The 27201-nt window shown below is 32.5% G+C and overlaps 1 protein-coding gene across 1 annotated transcript in view; it reads left to right on the top strand.

Annotated features, from left to right (window-relative positions):
- Positions 1–22945, top strand: part of LOC123669311 (RNA pseudouridylate synthase domain-containing protein 2) — a 176804-nt gene extending 153859 nt beyond the window's left edge. Inside the window, exons 4-14 of the mRNA XM_045602921.1 lie at positions 9405–9492; positions 12239–12461; positions 14039–14126; positions 18180–18288; positions 18474–18585; positions 19075–19271; positions 19674–19871; positions 20311–20403; positions 20733–20830; positions 21205–21426; positions 22729–22945. Of these exons, the coding sequence (XP_045458877.1) occupies positions 9405–9492; positions 12239–12461; positions 14039–14126; positions 18180–18288; positions 18474–18585; positions 19075–19271; positions 19674–19871; positions 20311–20403; positions 20733–20830; positions 21205–21426; positions 22729–22803 (1503 nt within the window). The 3' untranslated portion in view covers positions 22804–22945. The remainder of the gene's footprint in view (positions 1–9404; positions 9493–12238; positions 12462–14038; positions 14127–18179; positions 18289–18473; positions 18586–19074; positions 19272–19673; positions 19872–20310; positions 20404–20732; positions 20831–21204; positions 21427–22728) is intronic.
- Positions 22946–27201: the final 4256 nt, after the last annotated feature.

The raw sequence follows: 27201 nt of genomic DNA, 5'->3' as shown, positions 1-27201 counted from the left end.
ATAATTGGTAATTTTTAATCAAACACAATGCGAAAAAAGTGCTAAACTTCAAACGCCAATTCCCACAAATTGCGATTTTTGAGTTACATCTTTGTTTTATTAAGGGTGCGATATATGGTGATAAATATATCGCACCTTTAATAAAACAAAGATGTAACTCAAAATTTGAGGATTTGGAGATTTTACAAGAAAACCCGTCTTCGTCGCGTAAAGAATAGGTAGACTTCGACTCCGGCGTTTTAACTATAAGATACAGAGAGATACGCGACTGTTGCTCTCTTTTCTATGAACTGGAACTGACAAGTCAGTTCTTATAAAGTGGCGTGATTCAGAGATGCACCGGCAGTGATCGGAGATTAAAGTGCTGCCGTTTTGAGTAATATCAAATAATTCGATATTAGATTAAAAGGGATTTAAAATAAAAAGATGATTTTTGTTATACTTCATTCTCTCAGAAAACACATTTGATAATGATGTGTAACATTTGGATTTACTTCGGTTTTGTTTTAAAAACTGACAAATTTTACAAAGTTAACGCCTAACACTTCAGTTTTATATTGAAATATATGCCTTAGTTGTTGGAGTAATTGGTTAAGTATCACTTTATTGTAATAAATAAGGCTATTTATAAAAGTCACTTTTGTTTACTTCTTTTTATTATTTAGAATGACGAAAGATAAGTAAAAACTTTCAACATTAATTCCCTTTTCGTGTAAAAGTTAAGAATAACTTGTAACTGTTGTGCTTATTTGTATAGGTTTTGAAAACGGAGTCGTCTTAGAGCTCACAATTTTTGTTAAGTTTCAGCGTATCGAGCGTAAAAGTTATAAGATAAACATAATAGTGTATCATTACAACCTATACAGTCCACTGCTGGACATAGGCCTCCATAAGCTTTCGCCAAAAATAGCGTGAACTTATGTGTTTTGCCCATAGTCACCACGCTGGGCAGGCGGGTTGGTGACCGCAGGGCTGGCTTTGTCGCTCCGAAGACGCTGCTGCCCGTCTTCGGCCTGTGTATTTCAAAGCCAGCAGTTGGATGGTTATCCCGCCACTGGTCGGCTTTTTAAGTAATATAATAATAGTGTAATAAGTTATAATTTTTTTTCATCTGATTACTGTAATAAATGTGAAAGTTTATGAGGATGACGTATGGATGGATGATTGTTACTCTTTTATGGCAATACGACTGAATAGATCATTGTCATTCAACAATGCTGCTATTTTGACATTAAATAATTATGATTATTATTCATCCTTAAAATATACTACAGTGTTATCAATTATTGTTATATTAGACTAAAGAAGTTATGCAGGTTGAAGAGGAAAATCAACAAAATACATATATCTCCAGAGGCCAAAAATGTAACTGCAGAGCTGACAAAAATGATGACACCGACTCAATATTTTACTGTCACTTATGAGTTGACGAGAAAAATGCCACCTAAATAATACTAGCCATTTACAGTCCTCTGGTTCGTCTTCAAGATCATCTTAATCTAGTTCCGATTCATCTAGCTCATCATCGTCAAGCTCTTCTAGCTCATCTTCATCCAGTTTTTCAAGCTCCAATAGTTCAATGCCTACCCAAAACCCTGCGCCACAAAACTTTACAACGGATTGTGAAGAAAAGACGTCTTACACCAATTAACCACAAAATACTGAGCAAAATATGAGCAAATTCAGCTGAGAGAGCGACGAAATTACAATAGTGTGGCCAGTTACAATATTTCTCCAGTATAATACACAGATCTAAGTGACGTCGACCTGAGTGACGACGATGCACTGTAGATTTTAATACGTTGTTTAATAAGCCTGTCAACAGAAGAAATTTTATGTTTGAAAATCAAAGTTCTTCTGACTCTGACTGCAATAATAAACCAAATATTTGTCAGTCAGTTCAGCCTATTGCAATGCACTGCTGGACATAGGCCTCCCCAAGTTCGCGCTAGACATCCCGGTTTTCCGCAATCCTCATCCAGCTTACACTGGCAATCTTAGGTAGATCGTCGGTCCAACGGGCCAGAGGACGTCACACACTGTGTTTGCCAAGACGCGATCTCTTCTCCAGGATGCGTCTGCTCCAACAGCCACCGGTCCTGCGCCACAGATGACCAGCCCACTGCCACTTCAACTTGCTAATTCTGTGGGCTATATCGGTTACTTTCGTTCTCTCACGGTAGTCTCGTTTCTAATCCTATCTTTGAGGGAAACCCCAAGCATGGCCAGTTCCATTGCACGTTGAGGGACTTTATATTTGTGGACCAGTCCCTTCGTCAGTGTCTATGTCTCGGCTCGGTAATGTTAACACAGGCAGGACGTATTGCTCGAAGATTTTTGTCTTCAAGCATTGCGGAATCTTCGAAGTGAAGACTCGACGAAGCCTGCCAAATGCCGCCCAGCCCCACCGAATTCTCCTATCGGCCTCCTTCTCAAAGTTGTTGCGGCCTAGTTGGATAGTATGGCCTAAGTAAATATAATCCTGAACAACTTAGAGAAGGGTACCATCGACCGATACCTGTCTCGGTATGACTTGGTTGTTAGACATAACTTTCGTTTTGTCCAAGTTCATACAGAGAACGACACGTCGGGAGGACTCGTTTAGACCGGCTAGCATTTGGCCTAACTCATCTAACGTGTCCGCAAAGATGACGATATCGTCGGCGAAATGAAAGTGAGATGTATTCACCGTTGACATTGATGCCTTGTTCAAGGTCTTAAAGATATCCTCCAGCGCAGTGGTAAACAGTTTCGGTGATATTACATCTTGCTGTCTTACCCCACCCCGCAGGGAAATAGGTCTTGTTCTCTGGTTCTGGACATGAACGGTCATCGTCATTGCGTCGTACATACATCTCAGTACTACGATATATCGCCAGTCGATATGACATCTCTGCAGAGAGTCCAGGACAGCCCAGGTCTCGACACAGTTGAAGGCTTTCTCGCAGTCCACAAATTCCATACACAGCGGCTGATTATATGTCTCTGTCTTTTGAATAATCTGTCGAACAGTATGGATGTGGTCTACGGTGTTGTAGTCATTTCGAAACCCAACCTGCTCTGGTGGTTGGAATTCGTCGAGTCTTATGGCGAGACGATTCAAATGTGCAGAAAATATTGATTCCGACGGTATTTAACTTAGGGTTTCACCAACCAAAAAAAGGTCAGTGTGATATACGTGTATCATATGATAATTCAAACAATGAGCAAAAACAAGATGATAGACAATATAAGAAAGAAGAGACTGCTGATTTTTATACTATTTACTAGCTGACCCCGCAAACGTTGTTTTGCCATATATGATAACTTAGGGGTATGAAAAATAGATGTTGTTCGATTCTCAGACCTACCCGATATGCACACAAAATTTCGTGTGAATCGGTCTAGCCGTTTCGGAGGAGTTTAACTACAAACACCGCGACACGAGAATTTTTATATATTAGATTATTTGTGGTTAGTAATTATTTGTGATTTTAGGAGATATTTACTAGAGACTCATCATCATCATTACAGCCTATACAGTCCACTGCTGGACATAGGCCTCCACAAGTTTACACCAAAAATAGCGTGAACTCATGTGTTTTGCCCATAGTCACCACGCTGGGCAGGCGGGTTGGTGACCGCAGTACTGGCTTTGTCGCACCGAAGACGCTGCTGCCCATCTTCGGCCTGTGTATTTCAAAGCCAGCAGTTGGGTGGTTATCCCGCCACCGGTCGGCTTTTTAAGTTCCAAGGTGGTAGTGGAACTGTGTTATCCCTTAGTCGCCTCTTACGACACCCACGGGAAGAGAGGGGGTGGCTATATTCTTTGGTACCGTAGCCACACAGTACCCGTAGCCACACAGTACTAGAGACTAATTGTACCTAATTCTTATAATAGTGTATAGTTTTTGTTTTGTTTAAAAAACAATATTTGTAGCCATAAAGAGATATATAAATATCGGATGATTAATAAAAATTTGTTTAATTTAAAAAAAAGGTGATAAATTTCAGTTTTCGTTTTATAAAAAAATGATGCATTAGTACATACAACGTCATAATTACAATTAAATAATCATAAAACGAAACATTGTGATTTATTTTTAAAACTTTTTGTTATGTTTTAATACTAAAGAGATTTTTTTTGAAATACTACCTAAAATATTGAGTAATTTTTGGCATAAAGAGATTTAAGTCGGAACTTTTTTTTCATCTCCATTTTACAGCTATTATAGATTTTAACACAGTTGTTTTTCTATTATTCTATTAATCTCTGTACTTTAAACTACTGATATCAATAATAAAAGTCATTAAAAGCATTACAAATAATTGGTAATTTTTAATCAAACACAATGCGGAAAAAGTGCTAAACTTCAAACGCCAATTCCCACAAATTGCGATTTTTGAGTTACATCTTTGTTTTATTAAGGGTGCGATATAAGAATATATATAAAAAAGAAACAAAAAACGAAAAAAAAAAAAAAAAACTTACTAACAGTAACCTAGGCTAAGTGTATATTGTAAGTAGGCCAGTAGGCCATAAGTGTATATATAAGGTAACTAGGAAATAAGTGTACATATATGATAACTAGCATATAAGTGTAAATATAAACTTAGATAATAAAAACAACAGTATAAATACAAAAATGTCAAGAAATGTACACAGCTTCTACCCCTGGATAATTGTAAGATAAAAGTGAAGAAAAGGAAAAAGTAATAATAAATAGTAGTAATTATATATATATATAAGTAAATTAAGTTAGCATAACCTTAAATTTTGGTCGGTGGACTCACGTAGGATTAGTGATACTAAGCTTAGTTTAATTAGTCTCTAAGTTGCATATGTAGGTGCCAAGGTATCGAGAGTAACAAACAAATAATTGGAATAACAAGAGCATGGGCATTATAAGCCCGTGGATATATATCGTTATAAAAAAAAAAAAAAAAAAAAAAAAACCTATGTTACTGTTAGTAAGGATTTTTTTTTTCTTATATATATATATTTTATTTTTTATATAGTTATTATTTGTTTATCTATGTATAAGTTATCTATTTCTGTTATTTACTTAAATTTCACTACATAATTATTTATTTATCTATTTTTTTATTTTATTTTATAGGTACATCCACAAAATACATATGGAACATTATATATAGTTCACTATTACATTATTATCTAATATGTATCCCATCACGGGGTACACAACACACATTGTGTAACGCTTACTATTTACGTTTGTGCGTATGTTATAACGACTACTATTTACAAGCTAAGTATGTGCTCAGTTTAAAAGGTTGAAAAAACGGGACTCTCTTAAGTCTAAAGTTTTCGCGTCGCTCAGGTCCGGGGGTCATTTTGTTTTCATTATCTCTACAGTGTCCTGTGGAGGTCGCTGAATTTACGACTCAGCCTTGTACTCCCTCCCACTTCATTTGAATACATTAGTTTTCTTGATTTTTTTTTTTGTGATGGTAACGGAACGAAGGGTATTTTTTATTTTGGAGGTTAGCAGTTTGTTTTTTTTTTTGTCAGTCAAAGATTTTATTTGAAGGGCTAAAAAAAAATAAAAAAATAGCATGTCTGAATGTTATATACTTATAGTCTTATTAGAAACGATAATTCATATTTATAATATATTATTATAATTTTTTTTAAGTTGCTTATTGTAATTTTATTGCGTCATATAAATATATATCTCTATTCACAATTTATACCTAACTTGTAAATCAAAACCAATTCATCGAGAACGTTCACCGTTCAGTTTGCGACGTTAATCCATTAAATGTACGTTGACAGTCTCGGTTTTTCTTTAACGCTTAATGAAAATTAAAAAAAATCCGTTAAATCTTCGTCCCTATGAGTAGTAGCTTGATATTCTTTATTTAAAATCTTGTTAAATAAATAAACAAATATTACTATCCTTAAAAAAATTCGTTTCGAATTTCAAGGACACTACGAGTACAATATGATTACCACACCGATACTCTACGACTACTACACGATTATTTCACGGTTACTCCATGACTACTACATGATTATTTCACGGTTACTCCACGATTACTAGATGATTATATCACGGATACTCCGTGACTACTACACGACTATTTCACAGGCACTATGACTACCACACGGATACTCCACGACTACTACATTGAATTTCGTTCCATTCATGGCGTTCTTTATGGGATAATAAAATTGAATAAAGTTTTTTTTTCTAATGTTAACGCGACTTTCACTCATTATAATGAAAAACCTTTTTTAGATTTTATCGCGATATATTAGGTTTTTTAGATTCCGTAACGTAACGTTAGGACGTCTGACGCCTCAGTCCTCCCGTGACCATCGGGCGGAAACGTCGGGCATGGAAAAATTTAATAAACCGCGATAAAAGCCAACAAAGTTGTTTTATTTTAATTTAATTAAGTTACTAAATTCCAAAAATACATTAATTACTCGAGTAATATTGTACACTAAGCAGGCAATTAAATTGGCATTCCAAAACACTAGTTAAATGGATCATTTTTACCATAACATCGTGAACAAATCAAGAACTAAAAATAAATTTGACCGTACAATGACTTTAATACTATAAAAATTACTAAGAATCGATTTTGACATAACTACATGGACTTTTAAAAAACCCGTGAAGTGAAAACACGTACAATGGATGAGTAAAAATCTCGTGGCGGGCGGATTGTTTCGTTTTAAAAAAAAAACTTTTCTCATTTCGCCGACGGCTCTTAGGAAACTTTTTATATCCGTTTCCATACAACAATGCGAATATTCTGTCAATCCAATATGCTTTAAGGATTATTTTTAGGGGCCGTATAGGAATCAGCGGGACGTTCTTTTTAAAACTGTTTTTCGTTATCCCATAAATAAATTTATGTATTACTGTTGTGTTCTTATTTTATGATATTTTATTTTGCCAAGTTTTAATTTTTAAATTTTTAATTTAGATGCGTTAAAAATCCAAAAAATAAATAAATAGGAAGCAAAAATATTTTTATGGCTCTGATATATTTGTTATTGTTATATATTTAAAAAAAATTACTAAGTATTAAAATAGACATTCCTATAAAGGAACGACTTTATAGGAATCTGTGATTGAGTGTGATTTGATGACGTGGCATTTAGGAAATATTAATTTTATGGTCATTCCTGAATGTTACATCATTTGATCTCGATCATTACGACTAACATATATAAAAAATGCAAAGTTCGGGATGTTGATCTTTTTCAACTTTTCTTTTAGATATTCTTTACATCCCATTGTAGCTTATATAATTATAGCCCTTTTCTGCAGAATGAAAATGACATTAAAATCAACCGCATTGCCCCATAGCAAAATGCCATAGAATATTATACCATGAAAGCAGCTGAAATAAAGTAATCTAGCCATATCGACATCACTTTAACCGCGTATGCTTTAGAACTCAGTCTATCTGTCAATTGACAGATATGTCCCGACCCAACTGTAACTTTGAGATTTAATATGATTAAAGTGCTAACTATAAAATAAAACAAGAGACAAACTCTAAAACAAAACACAACCTTTGAAACATATCACGTAATATTTCTACAGTAGTACAGACAGACGTAGAAACTGGCATTTTATATGACCGACATCCAACCTACATTTTCAAAATGATTCCTTCAGCATTTCCTTTCCTTACAGCTTGAGTACCTTTTAAAGAGAATGAATAGAATACTTTCATACATTTTAACCTACTTTCGTCTACATTTTCAAACCTAAAAAATCGTTGCCAAGCAATATTAAGTGTAAAGAATTAGTACATTTTTCTTTGTATCATATCTAACTAACAATATGAGTGATTCAATAAATTTACCTAATGAATTAATATAAGCGCCCTCTAGTGTCGAATCGCTAAACTTATTGGCCTTTCGATTGATTTAATTTATTAAATATTTCTTGTTCCGATCTGATCTTGAATGTGAATCATTTAATACGTTATTTTTTTTTTGTTTCCTAAAAAAATAATAATAATGAAATAAATATTTAAAAGGCTGTATTAACATCAAGTGTCATCCACCAAAAATATAAAGAAAAAATAATCGAATCTGAACAAGATATACAAACATAATATAAGAAAGACGTGAAGCAATAGTAGAAAATAAAAAAAATGGTACGGAACCGTCTCTACATGGATCATATATACGCTTTGCCGTTTACTTAAAGCCCCAATAATGAATCTATTTTATTGATATGTTTATTATAATCCGATTTCGTACTAATGAATATTTTAGCGCGTAATCGTCTTATTTCACCACGTCGTAAGGCTTCTGATTAATCTGTATCGTGTTTCACCTTTGAAAGTATAAATAAAAAAATTAAAAATACAACATATTTTTCTCGCAAAACTTTTTTATACTGTTTAGTAACTGTATACACACTGTCGTCCTTTCCTACTACTATTTTTTTATATCCACACAAGTTGATCTCTATCAACTTAATGTTTATTTAGATTTTCGATAACACCTGTTTAATATATATATATTTTTTTTTTTTGTAATAAATGTACACATAAGCAATTAATGTATATTTTTATTATTTTAACACTAGATGTGCCCCGCGGTTTCACACGCATTAAAAAAATAGCCTATAGCCTTCCTCGATAAATAGACTATCTAACACTGAAAGAATTTTTCAAATTGGACCAGTAGTTCCTGAGATTGGTGCGTTCAAACAAACAAATCAACCTTATAATATTAGTATAGATGTACCTACATACAGATTGTCTGTTGCTAAATAAGCAACTGGATGTTTGTGTTATAACTAAATCATGTAAAACCGTGTAAAAAGGACTTAAACGACAAACATTTAAACAAAAACTAATTTTTTTTATTTTTTGGTCGTACCAACTCAGAAATCTTTGTGGGCTCATGCACAACACTTTGCTGAAGATCATGACATGACGAAGTGCATAGTTAACGATTCTATAAAGGACATACAGACTAACATTCATTTTTATATAAAATAAAATACACAAAAAAGAACATCAAAGACTGCAGTGACTGCCACACTAGGAATCCCTGTGTTGTGGAAATCACGTTCATTTTAATTATGACTCTGAAGATAGTTTTTAACCATCTACTGATAAAGCAGATCAGTAACTTGTGACTAGACCCTAATGTACGTATACCGACATAAAAACAATACGTTTATTGTAATCGATAAATATTAAAACAATTTAATTTTCTTTTTTTTTATTTGAAAAATGGTTACTGCTAGCTACAAAGACAATAATCATATTACATTTACACACATAAACAATAAATAGACGTAGAATAGAATAATGTAAACGCCGAAAAAACCCATGAGAGTAGACAGCGGGTACAATATGTCCTAACATCGCATGTTCGTGCCGTCAGTACAATAATTTACACGTATTGTTTGTTTCAGGCGAAACTAGAAACAAAGGCGTTGAAGGCGAAAAGGCCCGGCTTCACCGACGACAGATACAACGAAACGTCGTATTATATTGAAAATGGTAAGCGTTTTAATTTAGGAACATGTTACTAAATAAAATAAAAATTTAATATTATAATTTAATTTGTTTAATAACATTTCTAACTAGTTAATGTTATATAAATAATTTTCGTATAGTACTGTCATGTGCGTATAAATAAGTCAAATATATGTAGAGTTAAGTTTATATTCTGAAACTGTTAAATAATAATACAACAAAAGTGATTTGAAATGATAGATTTGAATATCGATATATTCAAAATGACGCCTCTTAAGTTTGTGTATAGTAAGTAAATCATGTAATTTAAAAGTGTGCAATAAATTATTAAAAAAATTAATACATTTTTTACAATACGAGTATGGATGCCAAAGTCATAAGTCAAACAATAGTCCTAGAAACAGAAGTTTATTTACGCTTCAGCCTGTAATATCCCAATGCTGGGCATAGGCCTCATTCCCCATTTAATGAAACAACTTTTTTCGGATTTTATCGCGGTTTATTATTAACTTTTGATTCCCGACGTTTCCCCATGTTCGAGAAGGATAAGAGCTTAATCCACGTCGCTGCTCCAATGCGGGTTGGCGAATATATTACCTACTATGAGTAACGATCACAATCAGGTGTACATAATATCAACCGGAAGCTTAACGTGCTTTCCGAGGCACGGTGGGGAGACCCACAAGGACTAACAAACAGACCGGAAATAAATATTTGTATAAACACAAATATCTACTCCGAGTGGGAATCGAACCCGCAACCAGCTCTTTAGGCGCCGCCGACACGGCACACGCATCATTACACCAGAGCGGTCGCCGTTAGTTAAAACGAATTCATTGATAGTTGGCTCTATAATCCTTTGAAATATAAAATTAGTGGTGAGATTTTTCTCGATTGTAATGTTTCTTTTATTAAAAAGTATATATATATATATATATATATATATATATATATATATATATATATATATATATATATATATATATATATATATATATGTATATATATATATTTAAATATCATATCAGAAATCGACCGTTACGGGTTCTGTAAAGAACTTATTATAGACGGCGCCTCGGTCTCTTAGAACCGAATATAAAATCATAATATCAAAAATTTCGATCTAGCGGGTACATCGTTCCATAGCTTAATTGGCTAGGGCACTGACACGCTTAGTCGGAGATGCACGATCAGTCGATTTTTGATATGATATTTAAAAAAAATGTTTTGAATTCCCCAATATGTGGTTAACATAAAAATAAATAATGTAAATATGAAGATTAGGAAGATATTGTTGAGTACAATATATTATAAATAGCTAACTCGGCAAATGTTGTCTTGCCGCTAAACGCCATTTAAAAATAGTGGTTGGTGGTAGAAGGGTGAAAATTTAGAGTTGTATGTATTTTTCAACGCCAAATCATAATAAAATAAAAAATAAATAATTTATCTAAAAATTAAAAAGAAATATTTAGGGATGGACGACCCCATAACATTTAGGGGGATGAAAAATAGATGTTGTTCGATTCTCAGACCTACCCAATATGCACACAAAATTTTATGAGAATCGGTCATGCCGTTTCGGAGGAGTGTAACTACAAACACTGCGACACGAGTATTTTATATATTAGATTATACTATGATCATAGTACGTTGAACTTGTTAAATATTTTCATCGATCACAGTTGGCAGTAAATGGCTCTACTTTTTAAAATTTTATGTCTCTCAAAAGCACATTATTCAAACTTGCCAATAACATGAACTTCGTAAGAATATAGTGGGTAAGAAATTTTCATATACGTATTTACTTAGGGTGTGGACATATTATAGTAATGTAACTGAATGCTAAATATTATAATTGTTTTTTTGTTAAAAATCTGTCTATTAAAATGTATGTACATTTTACAATTAGATACTAAAGTACGTAAGTAAGTAATGGTAAGTAACTTTATGGCCATTACCGAGTCAAAAAATACAAGTATACAGACACGTGTTTCACACAATACAAACATTTGTCAGAGACGGATGTCGAACGCAGTTAACTATACCGTCTTCGAGACATCCATAATTCACTGAGTTTTATTACTACTTTAGCTATCACTTTGTATGGTACACAGTTGTGTTTAATCCCAAGAAGCTTGTCGTATGCAGCAGTGTCAGACTCGGTACAGCTTAACTTATGCTGATGAAATGGCAGTTGGTGTGCAGTATAAAATTCATATGTAACCTAAAATTCACTTTGCAAGCACATTATGCATTCGACTTGACCTATAAACAAACTGAAGTCAATATTTAATAATTAAGAGGCCGCGAATTGAGTTTTTTTATTAACGCTTACGTTTTCACGTTTCTAAGACGAGCTAATACAATAATAAAGGTACATTTTAATCATGTTTTCGCAAAGATTTTTTAGTGTTCATTTTTATCTCATCATTACAGCCTAAACAGTCCACTGCTGGACATAGGCCTCCACAAGTGTACGCCAAAAATAACGTGAACTCATGTGTTTTGCCCATAGTCACCACGCTGGGCAGGCGGGTTGGTGACCGCAGTAGCAGCAGTAGCAGCAGTCATTTTTATCTAATTTTGCAAAATACAAGTTACTATAAAAATTGCTCATGCAAAATAACTGAAGGTCTCAAAGTTTAAACTAATTTACATAAAGAGGTCTGTTGATTTAATTATCCAAAAATATAATTGAAAGTTTTAATTTCAATTTTATTTTGCATTACTGATGAGCTTTTTTAACTGTTTTCTTTTGAACTTGCAGGCCTTAGGAAAGTTTATCCTTATTACTTCACATTTACAACATTCACCAAAGGAAGATGGGTCGGGGAAAAGATCCTCGATGTTTTCGCACGGGAGTTCAGGGCTCATCCCGCCGCTGAGTACGAAAGGTGTATCAGGGCTGGCACCCTCACAGTCAACTACGAAAGAGTCGACCCCGACTACAGACTCAAACATAACGATTTGCTCGCCAACGTCGTTCATAGGTATCGACTACTTTTCAACCTTCTCCAACCCATTTATAGCTATGGCTACTCTTGTAGATAGCTTACAAGATAGACTTAATCATTTGGCACATCATTCAAAACAATATACTGTTTTCAAATTTATACGAAACTATTACCACGACACTGTTATTTAGATGAGTATCTAAGAGGAAACTATGAACTTCTTCTCTACATTAACAATCTTCTTCGTACCTTAACTTACGAGGGAACCTGTATTCAACTGGTGTATTAATAACTTTGAGTTGTTTTCCTGGTCCGAAACTAACTACTGTCAAAGACTTTCGATCAACGAAAATAATTCTTAGTTCCTTATTTGACATCTCTGTATTAGTATAATCATTAAGCTTGTCTGTATATACAAGCCTTTTTCTTGTATGTAGTATAATGAGATTTATGTAAATTTTGAAAACGAATGAGCACCGGATGAGCATGCGAGTGCACTGAAATATTTATTACACCTCAAGGGCACTGAACTTTCCGACCGAAATAAATTCTCCTTAACATCAAATTTTTACCCGTGTTTTTACCCTTGTATCGTTTTGTAAACGTCCTCTTTTACTTCGATAAGATAAATACTCAAAGTTTCATCTAAGGTTTTTTGTCTCTGAAAAATATATATAAAAATATATTTATAATATGATACGATCTCTTTTAGAATAATAACTAAGAGAAAGTCACGAGACATGAAACCGTCGATCTAAAGAATATCTAACTTATTTTTACTTCGCTCGCGCATGTTCATTTGTTGTCGTTTGGTCTCGAGCTATCTGTATTTCATACACTACGAGATCAGATTAATGGTACTAGTTACGTTGGATTCTGAGCAACATGTTTGCATTATTATATCTTAGGATACCACCTGCGTAATCTGCTATTCCATTACGGGGATTATTTATATATCCCGCTATCACTCGTACAAATCTGTTCCCACATACATCAATGCGAGATTATCACGAGATTATCCTTACTGGAATGTAAACAATATCAAACTACATACATTATTCTACTGACTACACGAAGAATAATCGCTTTAGTCATGGTGGATTATGTATTTCATTTTATACTGTGATATAAATTACTTAAAATAATACCATATATTTCAGTAAAAGCTTAGCTTTACTTGTCAAACGATGTTATTATAATAATTAATCGAACATAATTTTGATAATATGTTTACCAATGTACGCTTATATTATATAATTTCAAACATCCGACTTCATTTCAACGCTAAAACCTGTCATAAACACAATGCAGACAGATCTTGTTGTTGAAGTAAATTTTAACAAAAAATAAAAAAATAAAGGAAATTTTACTTTTCATAAATACATTTTTTTTTGTTTTTATTTTACCATTTTTCATAAATACATTTTATATTTTTGTTTTTAATTTTTATTGATTGTAGTTTAAAGGATTAAAAATTGATGTGCTATTTGCAAAATGATTGGAAGCGTAGGTGATATCCTATGAAGCAACATGTTTAATTACAAAGCACTAGACACACCCGAGCTCAGAATCTGTAACTAGGAGCCGACGGCCTGACGTATGTATCGTTGCAGGCACGAAGTACCGGTGACCAGCCAACCGATCACCCTCGTACATATCGACGAGGACATTGTGGTTGTCAACAAACCAGCCTCTATCCCCGTAAGTGGCAATTGAGACAGCCATGTTATGTTCGCTTGTACCACGTTCAATGTTACTTGGTGTCCTGTGTTGCATCTATCCCAATGCTTCAATTTCTAGTCGCTTTGAATGCCTTTAATGTAGATTAACGTGGTTATGGTCATCATGAAGGTAAGTAGTTAGTGTAATTTCATATTTAACAACACAACCTAAAATGAAGACACATATAATACTATACATTTGCAGCAATTGAATTTACAAAGCATTTTGGTCTCGTAACTTTATCAATGAGAACAATACGAAATATGTGTAACGCGAACCGAAATCCGCTTTTCCTGTCCGTAAAGGCTAAAATCTCTCAAAGTTCTCGACTTTACGCAAAGTGCTGCCTTTAACAAGAAATAATCTCGAGCACTCGGTGATGGAGTACTTCTAATATTGCGATGTTACGAACCGACGTATTCAGGACGGCGTTCCGTAATATCAGGGAAAATAGCCACAGTGAAATATACAGACGAATAACATTTCGAGATATCATGACAGCTTCTATTTAAAGAGCTATTTGTTCGTATTCTTATATTGATATCAATTCGGAGAAATATATTTGTATGACAATAATATAAAACTTTATTATACACATACTCACGGGCTTCCATGAAATATGATTTCTTAAACAAAAGAGATTCATAAATTTTTTAGAGTTACGATCAATTTCTACGATTTTATTTTATTATTTTTTGTATTAGCTGTTTTGATAGGAATACAAAGAATATATTTTCGACCTTTCCGTTCGGAATTTATAGGAGTCGTAAAACACAAAACGTTTCCCTATTCTTTGTTTCGCTTCGATGGATTTTTTTTAAATATTTCACTTAATAATATTGAAGCACATTCTGAACAACTTTACTATCGAATATCGTAAATTGTTCTTAAGTTTAATCACAAATAAAACGTTTGATAAACTGAAACCTGCTGATACTTAAAACGCAGTTAAAAGTTTATGAAGTGATGCTCGTAACATAGTCTTGCGTCCATCATAAAATTCACACTCGTACATTTTAGATTGAGCTTAAATTGGAGTGTAATTTATTTTGCTTTAGTATTTTATAGTATTTTAACTTACTATTATATCTGACCTAATTAAAAATAGTCAAATTTCATTTGATGAAATTAATTTTAAATAACAATGTGAGATAATTTAAGAAGAATTATCGATTAGTTACAGCTTATAAATTTATAAACTCAATCTTGATTAAAAGAAAAAGTGACTTCAAGGAACAATATCAACCACATCAAAGACCCATCGTTCTATATTTATTGCACGCAGACATATTCTTCGGATATGCCTTTAATAATAGCTATACAATCAATGTAGCACGATGAGAATACTTTTGCCCAAAGGCGTAAAGTCTTTATTATTTATTATTCTTAAAAAACAGTTATTTTTGTTGTATTATAGCGAGTGACTGACCGTGTCCAATTATCTTGATTAATGTTATCCCCATCAAGGGAACTCGGAATACACAATAATCTTAAAGTGATATATTGTTGCTATTCGTTTATAATGTCCGAAGATGGCGGATACTTAAAAACGATAAGGTACGAAGCTTCTTAATTTCGGTATTATCTCTATGAAAGATAACTTCGAATAAAAAAATTTGAATCTCTTACATACGACCATTATCTTCTTTGTAAAAAAATAATATCAACTAATATACAGAAATTGATCTGTCAAAGTCATGTCAATTTCGTACGTTGCTTCTTTTTTTTTTGGTAGTTTTGATATTTTTGCGGTCCCAAAAAAAAGTAGGTAGATCAAATTTTTTTTTGATCAAAACAATAGATAAATAAAATATTAAAATATAAGTAAAACATACATGAATTCACTACAAACTTTAAAAACAAATTAAGTTACTAGAACACTCAAAATACTCGTACCAATAACTCCACAGTCATTTTTTTATTATTTGAACTACATCTTGTAAAATGTCTATTAAATTATTTTAATCTGATCTTGCATTTTGTACCTTTAGAATAGAACCTTTGGCTCCTGCGCACTTATTTATTCGACCTTACTATGGTGTTGCTGAGCACTTTTGATTTAAATTAATTTTAAATTTACTCTTGAATGAATTATCTCCATCGTTCTAATCTATTTTTGCGCTGAACTGTATTCGTTACTTTTTATATTTGAAACAGTCTCAGTTATATTTCTAATCAAAATTGCTTCTTTACCGGTAATACACGAAGCATATAAATTACTTTGAGTTTTGTTAACTAGGACGTTATTCCTATTGAAATTGCTTTAGCTATTCTAGGTATAAAAAATCTTTTGCGTTTCCTATTCTTTTATTACTCGATCTTCTTCCTTACCTGACCTCAAAAAATGAAAGCGACACAATGCTATGCTATTTTATTGCGAATTCTGTTCATTATTTTACTACGATTTTATAAAATTTTCATTCTCTGTTTGACGTTTTCGCTGAATTCTATATCAGTTAAAATTAACCGGATCCGTTAACGAGGTATGATTATTTAATTTTATCTCATTGGATTCATAATATTACTTACTTTATAATTACATCGGATTAACAGCTATTTTTTATTTTTAGTACCATAATTATTAACTGGAAATTGTTGAAAATTTAAACTAAAGCAAAACGCCAATCAAAGAGATTTTAAAAATTTTATCATACTATTTCATATTTATGTATCTGGTACTTTATACTTTATGGTAGCTTATTCAATCTTACCCTCAAAGTATCTGCAATTATTTTCTTAAATCTTTTTTAACGATCGATCACAATCCATGTTATTTTTGTAGTGTTTCACTAAACACTCAGATATAGAAAAAAAACTTATTTTTACTATAGAAGTGCGAATGTTTATCATTACACCCTTTTTTTATCTTGAGATTAAATTGACTTATTTTTTGTACCAGCAGTCGATTTAATAGATTTAATGATATGTCTAAAACAATAATCAAATCTAAAATGATGTTTAACAGTGATTTTAACAAAAATGTTGTGTTTCCCAAAAGCAACATCATAGGGCTTGTTAATATAATTATCTGTCTATGGCGGGCCAGGCACGAGACGCCAGTCCTCGCTAGTCCCTTGCGCATCATACACGTGGATGAAGAACTTCTCGTGCTAGACAAGCCTTGCTCGTTGCCGGTGAGTCAGCGTTGGGACCGTTTGATTTTATGTCAGGCCCTGGTTCGACTATTATTCCTAAATTCAACAAATCTGCTAGCAAAACTGATTCTAATAAATCTTAATAATCCTTTTCATTATTTCCTTTACAAGTTTTAATTTTAACTAATATTAATACAGCAAGATTCAGATGTAAATTTTATTGACCAGAAAATTTCTTTATTAAATGATATTGGATTTTGTGCTCGGTGACATAATTGTAATTTCGCTACCAGGGTCTGACAAAGATTGTGATTCGCACAAAAAGTTTGGAACGATGACTATTCCCAGACACGAGATTCGGTTTCGTTTAAAATTCCACTTGTAAGTGACAACGCGAGCCTAATGGATGCATTGGTATACTTATTTTATTAAAAGCAGAATTAACCATGTTCTAATAGTTTCATGATTCTCTGTTCAAGGAAATTTATAAATTTCATTGAATAGAGGATAGAAGTTAGTTAATTAAGAAATAATATAAACTTTAAAACGTAGTAGATTTTACTATATTTTTATTTTCTACGCACGATTGCAATTGCATGATCACTCGTATTTTCTATCAATTACAGAATTTAAAATCTACTACCCTATTTCGTATGGGGTGGTAGAGAAATACATCACCAATATAATTACTTTGGCTTAAACACCGCTTTTTATAATATTTGTATTGGCTGCTAATATGCTTTATTTAACTGCATTTAATTGAAATCTTTAAATAAAGTTAAATTTAAGTTTAATAAAATATTTTATTTATTATTACGTTATCTTTGTATCATTGTATACTGTTCATTTTTATCATCTTCAAATGTTTCATGTGATTATTGTTTGATGTTACGAGGTATTATCATGTTGCGTTATAGCATAGACATTGACTCAACAGGTTCATCCTTGCGGTCGTTATCGGCACAACACTGTTGTGTTCATACTCGCTAAAGAATATAACCTCAAAAACCTCAGGACGATTCACAGGCTTGACAGACTAACATCAGGTGAGAGCTTTATTATTTATGAGCTACATAACTTTCTTAACTATTTCTTAGTTCACATTTTGAAACTTAAAAATAATCTATACGTTACCGCGTCAGTACCTAAAATTTTCAAACTTATTTAAGCGTTTATTTACATCAAGCAGTCTTCCAACATCAATAATATTTATAAAAATTACTGAACTTAGGTCTCCTGCTGTTCGGGAGGAGTCCGAAGAAAGCGAGGCAAATGGAACATCAAATAAGAAATCGACAGGTTCAAAAGGAGTATGTTTGTCGAGTCGACGGCGAGTTCCCTGAGTGAGTTTAGATTGTTAATTTAAATAAATATTCGATGCAACATTTGCTTACACTGATGACAAATCTGATCGCAGATTAGACTTGAGTGCGAAAATTTATAGTAAATATTGATGAACTTAATATTTGTATAAATATTATAATAATATTTAGTAAGCAGGTTAAACAAACCGACAATATGTGAACAGTTGTAACAGTAGAGCGAGAGAACAGTCCAGTTGTAATTGAAATGCATATGCATGAAATAATATTAATCGGAGTAACAGGAAACAAAAATAAAACGAAATGTAAAATCCTTTTTATTTTATTCTTTTAATCCTATGCAATACGAATTTTTAATTTTGATTGTATTGGATTTGAGAGGATTACGTATTTAACGTTCGTGCGTAAAATTGTTTCAAATGTACTACTTTATAGATGTAGTGGAAAATATTCCATGTTAAAATCAAATTCATGTATTTCTTTTATTATATACCTATTTCTGTTATATAGAGAGGAAATCGAATGTCAAGAACCAATAGAAGTAGTGAGCTACAAGATTGGAGTGTGTAAAGTCTCGCCGAAGGGCAAAGACTGTTCGACAGTTTTCAAACGATTGGGTTATAATGCAGGAGCAAACACTAGCGTGGTTTTATGTCGACCCAAAACTGGCAGGATGCATCAAATCAGAGTACATTTGCAATATTTGGGTAAGGATGTGAAGTTTTTTAACTAAATTTTAGTTATATTAGAATGTTCTCACTCATTCGCTGACTCACGGTTGACATTGTAATATTTTTTACGACCATGACTATTTACATAAACAATAAAAGTTATAAAAATATAAAACTACGAGCTACAAAAAAAAAAGTGTCAATTAAAATAAATGAAGCAAAATTGAGTTTATAAATATTTACTTGTTACGTATGAATTAATGTAAATAACCAAAATTTAATTACAATTTATTTAACTCTTCTTCTTGCCGATTTTATAATTAGCTAATTTTATGAAAGTGATAACGGTTATTTATTTTCAACACTCCCTCTTCTTTATTATACGTTATCGAATAGCTACCACACAATATTAACTTAATTATGTGCTTCCATAACCAGGATATCCAGTAGTAAACGATCCTCTATACAACCACCCAGTATTTGGTCCGCTTCGAGGCAAAGGCGGCGATACAGGCGGCAAAACTGATGAACAATTAGTGAGAGACCTGATCGCTATACACAATGCTGAAAACTGGCTCGGCGTAGATGCGGCTGATGATGATATGCTATTCTCCAAACCCGTGTCTGATGATAAAGGTGATAAAAATCAAAATTACTATACGAAAACACTTTTTTCTACTACTGTGGTGCAAAAACAAGCGCAACAACATATCTATATTGTATGCGGTTACTAGTTGAAAGCAGTTTTGTCTGGCTTGATTTTCAGAGAAATGTTGTTGAGTTGCTTTACATTTTGAATAAGATATTTTCTGCTGCGTAACGTAATCTATAATAACAAAAATGTTCAAAATAAACACCTGTACGTACAGCAGTTAAAACTAAATCCTTTCCTTCCTTATCTTCGAATTCCTTTATGTAAATTTGAAACGAAGATGGAAACTAAATAACTATGTATTTATGTTAAAAGCTGTTTGCCTTCTGTGGGGTTCTGGACCATCTTACAGTACATCCTATCTACTTTCTACCCCAACCAATTCTTGTGACTTTTTCATATGATATGTATTTTTGACTACAGTTGGGGAAGATGAGGAAGGTCCCGCATCAAGAGAATCATCACCTCGATTGGAGTCACCAGCCCCTGGTTTGACCCCGTCAACCGTTATGACGCGTAAGCATTTTTTAACATTACTCTCATGTATTTATAAAATATGCACTTAAAAGTGTATAACTTAGCGTTATATAGCTTTTTTTGTATTCTTTTTAACACTTTCTTAAACACTTATTCAGTGAAATTTAATTTCTTTAAAAAACTATTTCATTCTAAATTTAGATGATTAAAACTAGCATGGTTGTATTTATACAATAAAAATAGTAAAAAAACTCAACTCAGATCAAAACGTTAATATAATTATTTCCATCTTCTTGATAGGAGAATTGCCTTTAGCAAGTGCAGTTGCTTGCAGTATAATTTGAAAAACGAAATTGTAAATTCCTTAGCTACTCTAGCCAGTCCATCGAGTGCATCAGAGGCCCCAGTGGGAGTGCCCTCTCCACTTGCCTCACCAGGCCTCAATGAAGACTTCAGCGATGCTAAGGTAATGTACCAAAGGAACTTAATTTCTTACTAGAACAGTACTGATTGACCATGCTTTCCCAACCCGCCTGCCCAGCGTGGTGACTATGGGCAAAACACATGAGTTCACGTTATTTTTGGCGTAAACTTGTGGAGGCCTATGTCCAGCAGTGGACTGTATAGGCTGTAATGATGATGATGATGATGATGCTTTATAAAATAAAAGCGGTTTTTGATCATTTTAATTTTGAATAAAATGCTAATCTTAAAAATTATTCAATCTTCAACAACTTTTATTTTAACGGAAGAGAAATATATAAAATGCATAATAATCCATATTTAGTTATTTATGTAAAGGGTAACCTAATTATCAAATTGTTATTTGTTCTCAAACAGTCAGAAAAAGTAACAGTGGCGACCCAAACTGGTTGCACGCCAGCGATCATAGCCACGAGTTCCACGAACCCTGGCAGCGCAGCTGGCGTCACCACCACTGCTGGCGGTTCTTCTGGATCTGATGCTCTTACTCCAGATCCTCACTGCTATGAGTGCCGTGTTAGATACAGGGATCCCAGACCAAGGGACCTGGTCATGTACCTACACGCTTGGAAGTACAAGGTTTGTCGTCATTTTTTGATATTGAAATCGTCATACTTTTGAAAGATAACGAAAATTACAAGTAAATTGACAGTTTCGAAAGTTTGCTGAAATAAAGTTCATTTTCAGAACAATCCAAAATTCTGCTTATTTATCAAATCTTAAATTAACAAAGCATATTAATTATAAGACAATAATCAAATTAAACAAAAGTTCTCCTTCTCTTACATGTAAATAGAGGCCTTAGCCCAGCAATGGGATGTTAAAGGCTGAATCGTAATAAAATATTTATATTAATAATTCAGCAAAACTATTTAGTACTTTAAAAATGTTGTTAAGTTACCATAAACATGCTTTCTAAAAATGAAAATTATTGTAAATATATCTTTTCCAATAACCAAGAGACTAACAAATTCCCAGAAAGTCGTAAATAATCTTTCAGTTCACGGGAAATATCGTTTTTAAGTAAGCAAAGTTGTAAAGGCAGCAGTCGATCTGACCAAGGTATAGCAAGGCAGCGGAACGCTATAAACATTCTACACGAAGTTTATAGGACTTCAGATTAAAACCTCCGGGAATAGTCTGTTTGAATTTAGTTCAAAACTGTAACTTAATACACAAGGCACAGATGAAATGGAAGAGAAAATTATAAAAATTTAAACATTATAAAAGCGAATTGAACTTATAAATAAATAGACACAAACTTTTAAATATAATTTGAACTTTCAATGATACAAGACACTTGTTTGATTGATTGATTGGTTTAATGGCTTTTAGTTGTGCCAAAGGAGCACGGTTGATTCCGCCAATATCACGTAGAGTGGAGAACACACGAAGGAGATTGATTGGTCGGTGCAGTTGAGATAACAGACTCAATTTAATTTTGAAAACAGGCAAAATAGTCAGACTTTCATTGTTACACCATAACCTAAAACAACACAAACATTTAATGTTAAACTAAGACTACAGCTGTTAGTAACTAAACTATTACAAACTAATTACACTAGGACAGACACATGATTTATTTACAACACAATTTACACAAAAATCTACAATAGGGACTAAACACCAACACTAACAAACATTGTACATTTATAGGGCGGGGAATATCACAGGAAAGGATGTCGTTACAAGACACTTATGAGTATGGATGTCATTCTATCAAAAATGATTGAAATTGTTACGTATTTTCTATTTATGAATAAATAGTCAAAAATTTTCTTCTCATAGTACGGTTCTTTTTTACTTATAAAAAAATGTTAAATTCTTTAGGCTTTTCTTTGTAATTTAATGAATAGATTTAATTAATTTACTTCTCTCCAGGGACCCGGATGGGAATACGAGACGGAGCTTCCACAATGGGCAAGCATCGATTGGGAGGAACCAGAGAGTTCATAGTTACACGTCTTGACACCATTGCAGAAGCGCCTCGCCACATCTCTATATATTACTAGCAAAACAATGAAGTGAATATTGGACTTACCAACAAAGACATTATCGATGATAATGATGTTAAATTAAATAAATGTGATCGTTTTAATGGTATTGTTGATAAGAAACATGAATTAAATGTTTAAATTCATGTTTAAATTTGTAAGAATGTTTTCGATCGATATCGTGTAATACAAGATGTGTTAGTTCTAGCTAAATGTCACAGAATATGTAACTAAAACTTGAAAAACTACTTGAAAATATTTAATGTTTTGATGTTTTAAAAACACGCGAGGCGCTTTTCAAGCAAAAGAATCGGGTTCTACCAAGTCATGGACCCAAAGATAGATAAAATATCGACACTGGTGAATACTTGGCTGTTATCTTAATGCTGAGGCAGGTTTTGTAATTTAGTTTAAGGTAGAGTAAGTGAAAAAAATTATTTTATATGCATCGATTGCACTTTTTGGTACTACTTTTTTCATTTCCTTCCAAAATTCTAGTGATCCTCTTAGAGCTCGTTTCGTTTCGATTAGTATGTAGAATTCTAGATTTTATTTTGTCACTTCAGTTCCTATCGATCTAGGTTGTTTCTTAACGCTTGTTGTAGCGTAGAATTAAGGGGTAATAACAAATTTTGTAAAAATAACACTATCAGTAAAATAGATTTATCGCTTTAACGAGGCAGGGTCTGAACCACGATCATCATATAATATCACAATCTCATCACGTAAATGAGATAGCTCTTCTATTTTATTGATATCATCGTTGAATTGTTCAATCGAAATCTTGTATCATTTTTAATTTTCAGTGCTTAAGCGTAAGATCATTTTTATATTAAATCATAAATCGAAATGTTATATATTCGAATTAAAATATATTAGAGAAATGTTGACTGTAATTCGGTCATATTAAAAAATTCGGACCACTGCAGTATTTTATTAAAGAAAAATAATCGTAAATAGGACCACTGTTTATAGAACGGCTATCTCTGTAAAATATAACGCGTCTACAAATGCATAATTAAGGAAATAAATGCATTTTTATTGGCGGCGCTAGTGACGCCGCTACGTTTTTGGCTTCCATAGTTTCGAGTAGACTGTATAGGTATCCTCGGAAATTTTGTACTTTAAATACGTTAAAATAATCGCGTTATTCGCTTGAAACCAATCTCCCTTCGTTACCCTTCGTTTTGGTGATTAATCGAAAGTGTGATTAATCGAAAGTGTGATATGCATTTACTTCATACGTTTCGCTTACAGTATCTTTTGAAAAGACATCTCTACCGATTAAAAATCTGATATTATTTTTCCGTTTGAAGTAACCAAAGTAATAGGTGTATCCAAAGAGGGATGTTTTAATGTTTACGATTCGGTTTGGGTACAGATCGAAGCAGCAGTTTTAAAGACATGAGTAAGAGTTTTTTTGTTTTGTTTTCATAATTCATAAGTTTTGTGTGTTTCTAGATTATAAGTGATACCAGTTTTTTTTTTCGAACGGGGTGTGAGTTTACTGATTCTTTTCTTTCAATTGTCAAACGTCAATGTCATACGCCGTCAAAAGTCATGTTGGTAAATATGGTCTGTCAATGTCAAATGTCAGTTTTATATTTTAAACTAGCTATTTACATCAAATGCGATTATTCGTATGAGCGTGTGTGCAGCACTTTCAACTGAAAATATCCAAATCGAAATTGGTATTTTTTACTACTATTATGACGTAAACTTACACTCAGTCTTTTCTATGAACGTATTTGGATTGTTTTAAAAATCTTCTGTCGCAAATTTATTTTTAAATATTCATCGCTGGTTTATTTATTAGATACGTTAGTAGGTATTAAAATATAAAAGACAATTCTTGTAACTCTAAAAATATTTTCACGAGCTTTCATAAATTAATTCTATGGAAAATTATATATTTTTCTTACTCGTAGTGTAGTTGTAGTGTGCGTATAATCAATATATTTATTTATATGATATCCTGTATGTGTGTTTGTGATTTACTTCGGAGTAAGTGGTATTTTTTTTTTTTTGTTTTATTACTTTTTCAATGTGAAATAGTTTTGACAGTAGCGATAAAATGTCTTGGGAGTAAAAGTAATGACAGACTTACTCCGACACGCACTGTTGCGGCTTAATAATACATTGTATATACCTATGCTTCATGTTAGAGTACTGTTGACTTTAAACGTCTACCTTTCGTTACCCCAATATCTATTCGTCAGTTTGGGATCAAAGTTAGTCATGGAATGGGGTTACTTTAATTGGTAAATTGCTATAATTTCTCTAAAATACCGATATCATTATAATTTCATTATATTTTTTGTATCTATATTTATCTTTCAAAACTTCATGCATACTTGATATTTTTTTTTCAATGACATCGGCGTAAATACTGGTTAAAGTTAAAAAAATAAAAGGGTAGCGTGTAAAAATTATTTATAATCTGTGGCATATCACGAAACGCGAAGCTGATTTGACTTGATAGAAGCCAAATGAGCTTTACAAGTGAATATTGTTGTATTTTTATATAGTTGGTAAGATTGTTCATATACATTGTGTTATAATATGTATAATTATATGTAACGGATAAAATAAACGATTGTATTACTGGCTGTTTTGTGACATTGCGATTTTTGTCGCAGAAAAAAAATATTAAAATACGATATATAGAGCCTCATTTTGAAATCATTGCCTTTTGTAATTTGTTTCTGCTTTTTATTGAAATACTTCGTCGCCTCGCTCGTTTTATTATTTTATTCATAAGAAATTTTCATGTGCCTTCTCAAAATAAATTTAAATATAAAACGTAAAAATATGTTTTTCATTACGGTTATTTGTAATTGTTACACAGTTTTAATATGTAGGTATTATATTTGGCACGACGGTTTTATTGTAAAGTGTGACCACAAAAAATTACCTATATGATTTGTATGTAGGCAACCCATTTTTTGTTTTTTTTTTTGTTTGGCCACACTGAACATCAGTTTTGGCGCGAACCAAAATAGTAAATATGTTTTGCATGATGTATGTTATTTGTATTTATACTTATACCAATGCGGTATACACTAGAAGTTTGTTGTTTAAATATTATTTGACATAATTATTTGAATGACGACACATGAAAGACATTTTATTTTGTATAAGTATTGGTAATTAAGGTTATAATAGCGTTTCCTTCTTTAGATTCGTGTTATGATAATTCATGTTTCCACTTAAAGATAATTAGAATAAAATTCATCTTTGACACATTTTGTTTCATTAAAAAACCCTTTAATAATAAATAAATAAAAATAACTTCAATTTGGACTGCTGACTACAACATTACTCTTATCCTAATGACAGTGTTAGAATTAAATGTAAAATATTACATTTTCGATGATACAAAGCAACCGTCAATTTTCGTCAAATTTTTATCAACAGCTATCAGTAACTTGCACTCAATTTACTCTCTGGTATAAAATTAATATTTATGCTGTAAGTCCACTATACTTAAACTGCGGCCCGCCGGGCTCTTGTTGTTGGCCCATCTGAAGTTACCAATTTACTGTAAACCAATTTAAATTTTGTGTCCATTAGAAAATGGGCGTTCGGATCAAAAATTTGAGACGATCCAAATTGTAATTACTCTGACTTGTTCGGTGAGTTTATTGATTTTAAAAACGACACTAATCTTGAAGTTTTGTTTAAAAAAAAGGAAAAATAAAGATTACTAGCTGACCCGGCAAACGTTGTCTTGCCGCCAAACGCTATTTAAAAATAGGGGTTGATGGTAGAGGGTTGAAAATTTAGGGTTGTGTGTATAAAAAAATAGAAATTAAAAATTTGGTCTAAAAAATAAAAAAAAATTTAGGGGTGAACTACCCCTAACATTTAGGGGGATGAAAAATAGATGTTGGCCGATTCTCATAGATACCAGATAAGCACAAAAAATTTCATCAAAATCGGTCAAGCCGTTTCGGAGGAGTATGGCAACGAAAACTGTGACACGAGAATTTTATATATTAGATGTAGAATTTTTGAGTACCAAAAGCATAAAAACGTCCAAAGATGTGCCCAAATCCTACTAATATTTTTTGGATATACGTATGTGTACGAATCGTCTTTTTGCAAAAATGAAATACACAAAAGACATTTATACAAACATACTTACAGATTCTCATCTGGAAGATGTAATAAGGATAGCATGTAGCGCTAAACCAGACCTTAAAAAAGTTTTAAAAAGTGTTCATAAATACAAAAATCGCTTTAAATTACGTAAAAATCTATATATCTTTTTCAAAGCTTATTTTTTCATTAATAAAGTAACTACATTATTAACTTGGAATTACGTTTTAATTGAAACTTAAATAGTTTTTGCTTGCGG

The sequence above is a fragment of the Melitaea cinxia genome, chromosome 3 (assembly GCF_905220565.1).
Source record: "Melitaea cinxia chromosome 3, ilMelCinx1.1, whole genome shotgun sequence".
Taxonomy (NCBI): domain Eukaryota; kingdom Metazoa; phylum Arthropoda; class Insecta; order Lepidoptera; family Nymphalidae; genus Melitaea; species Melitaea cinxia.
The sequence above is the reverse complement of the archived record's forward strand: the minus strand, read 5'-3'. Positions and strand labels throughout refer to the sequence as shown.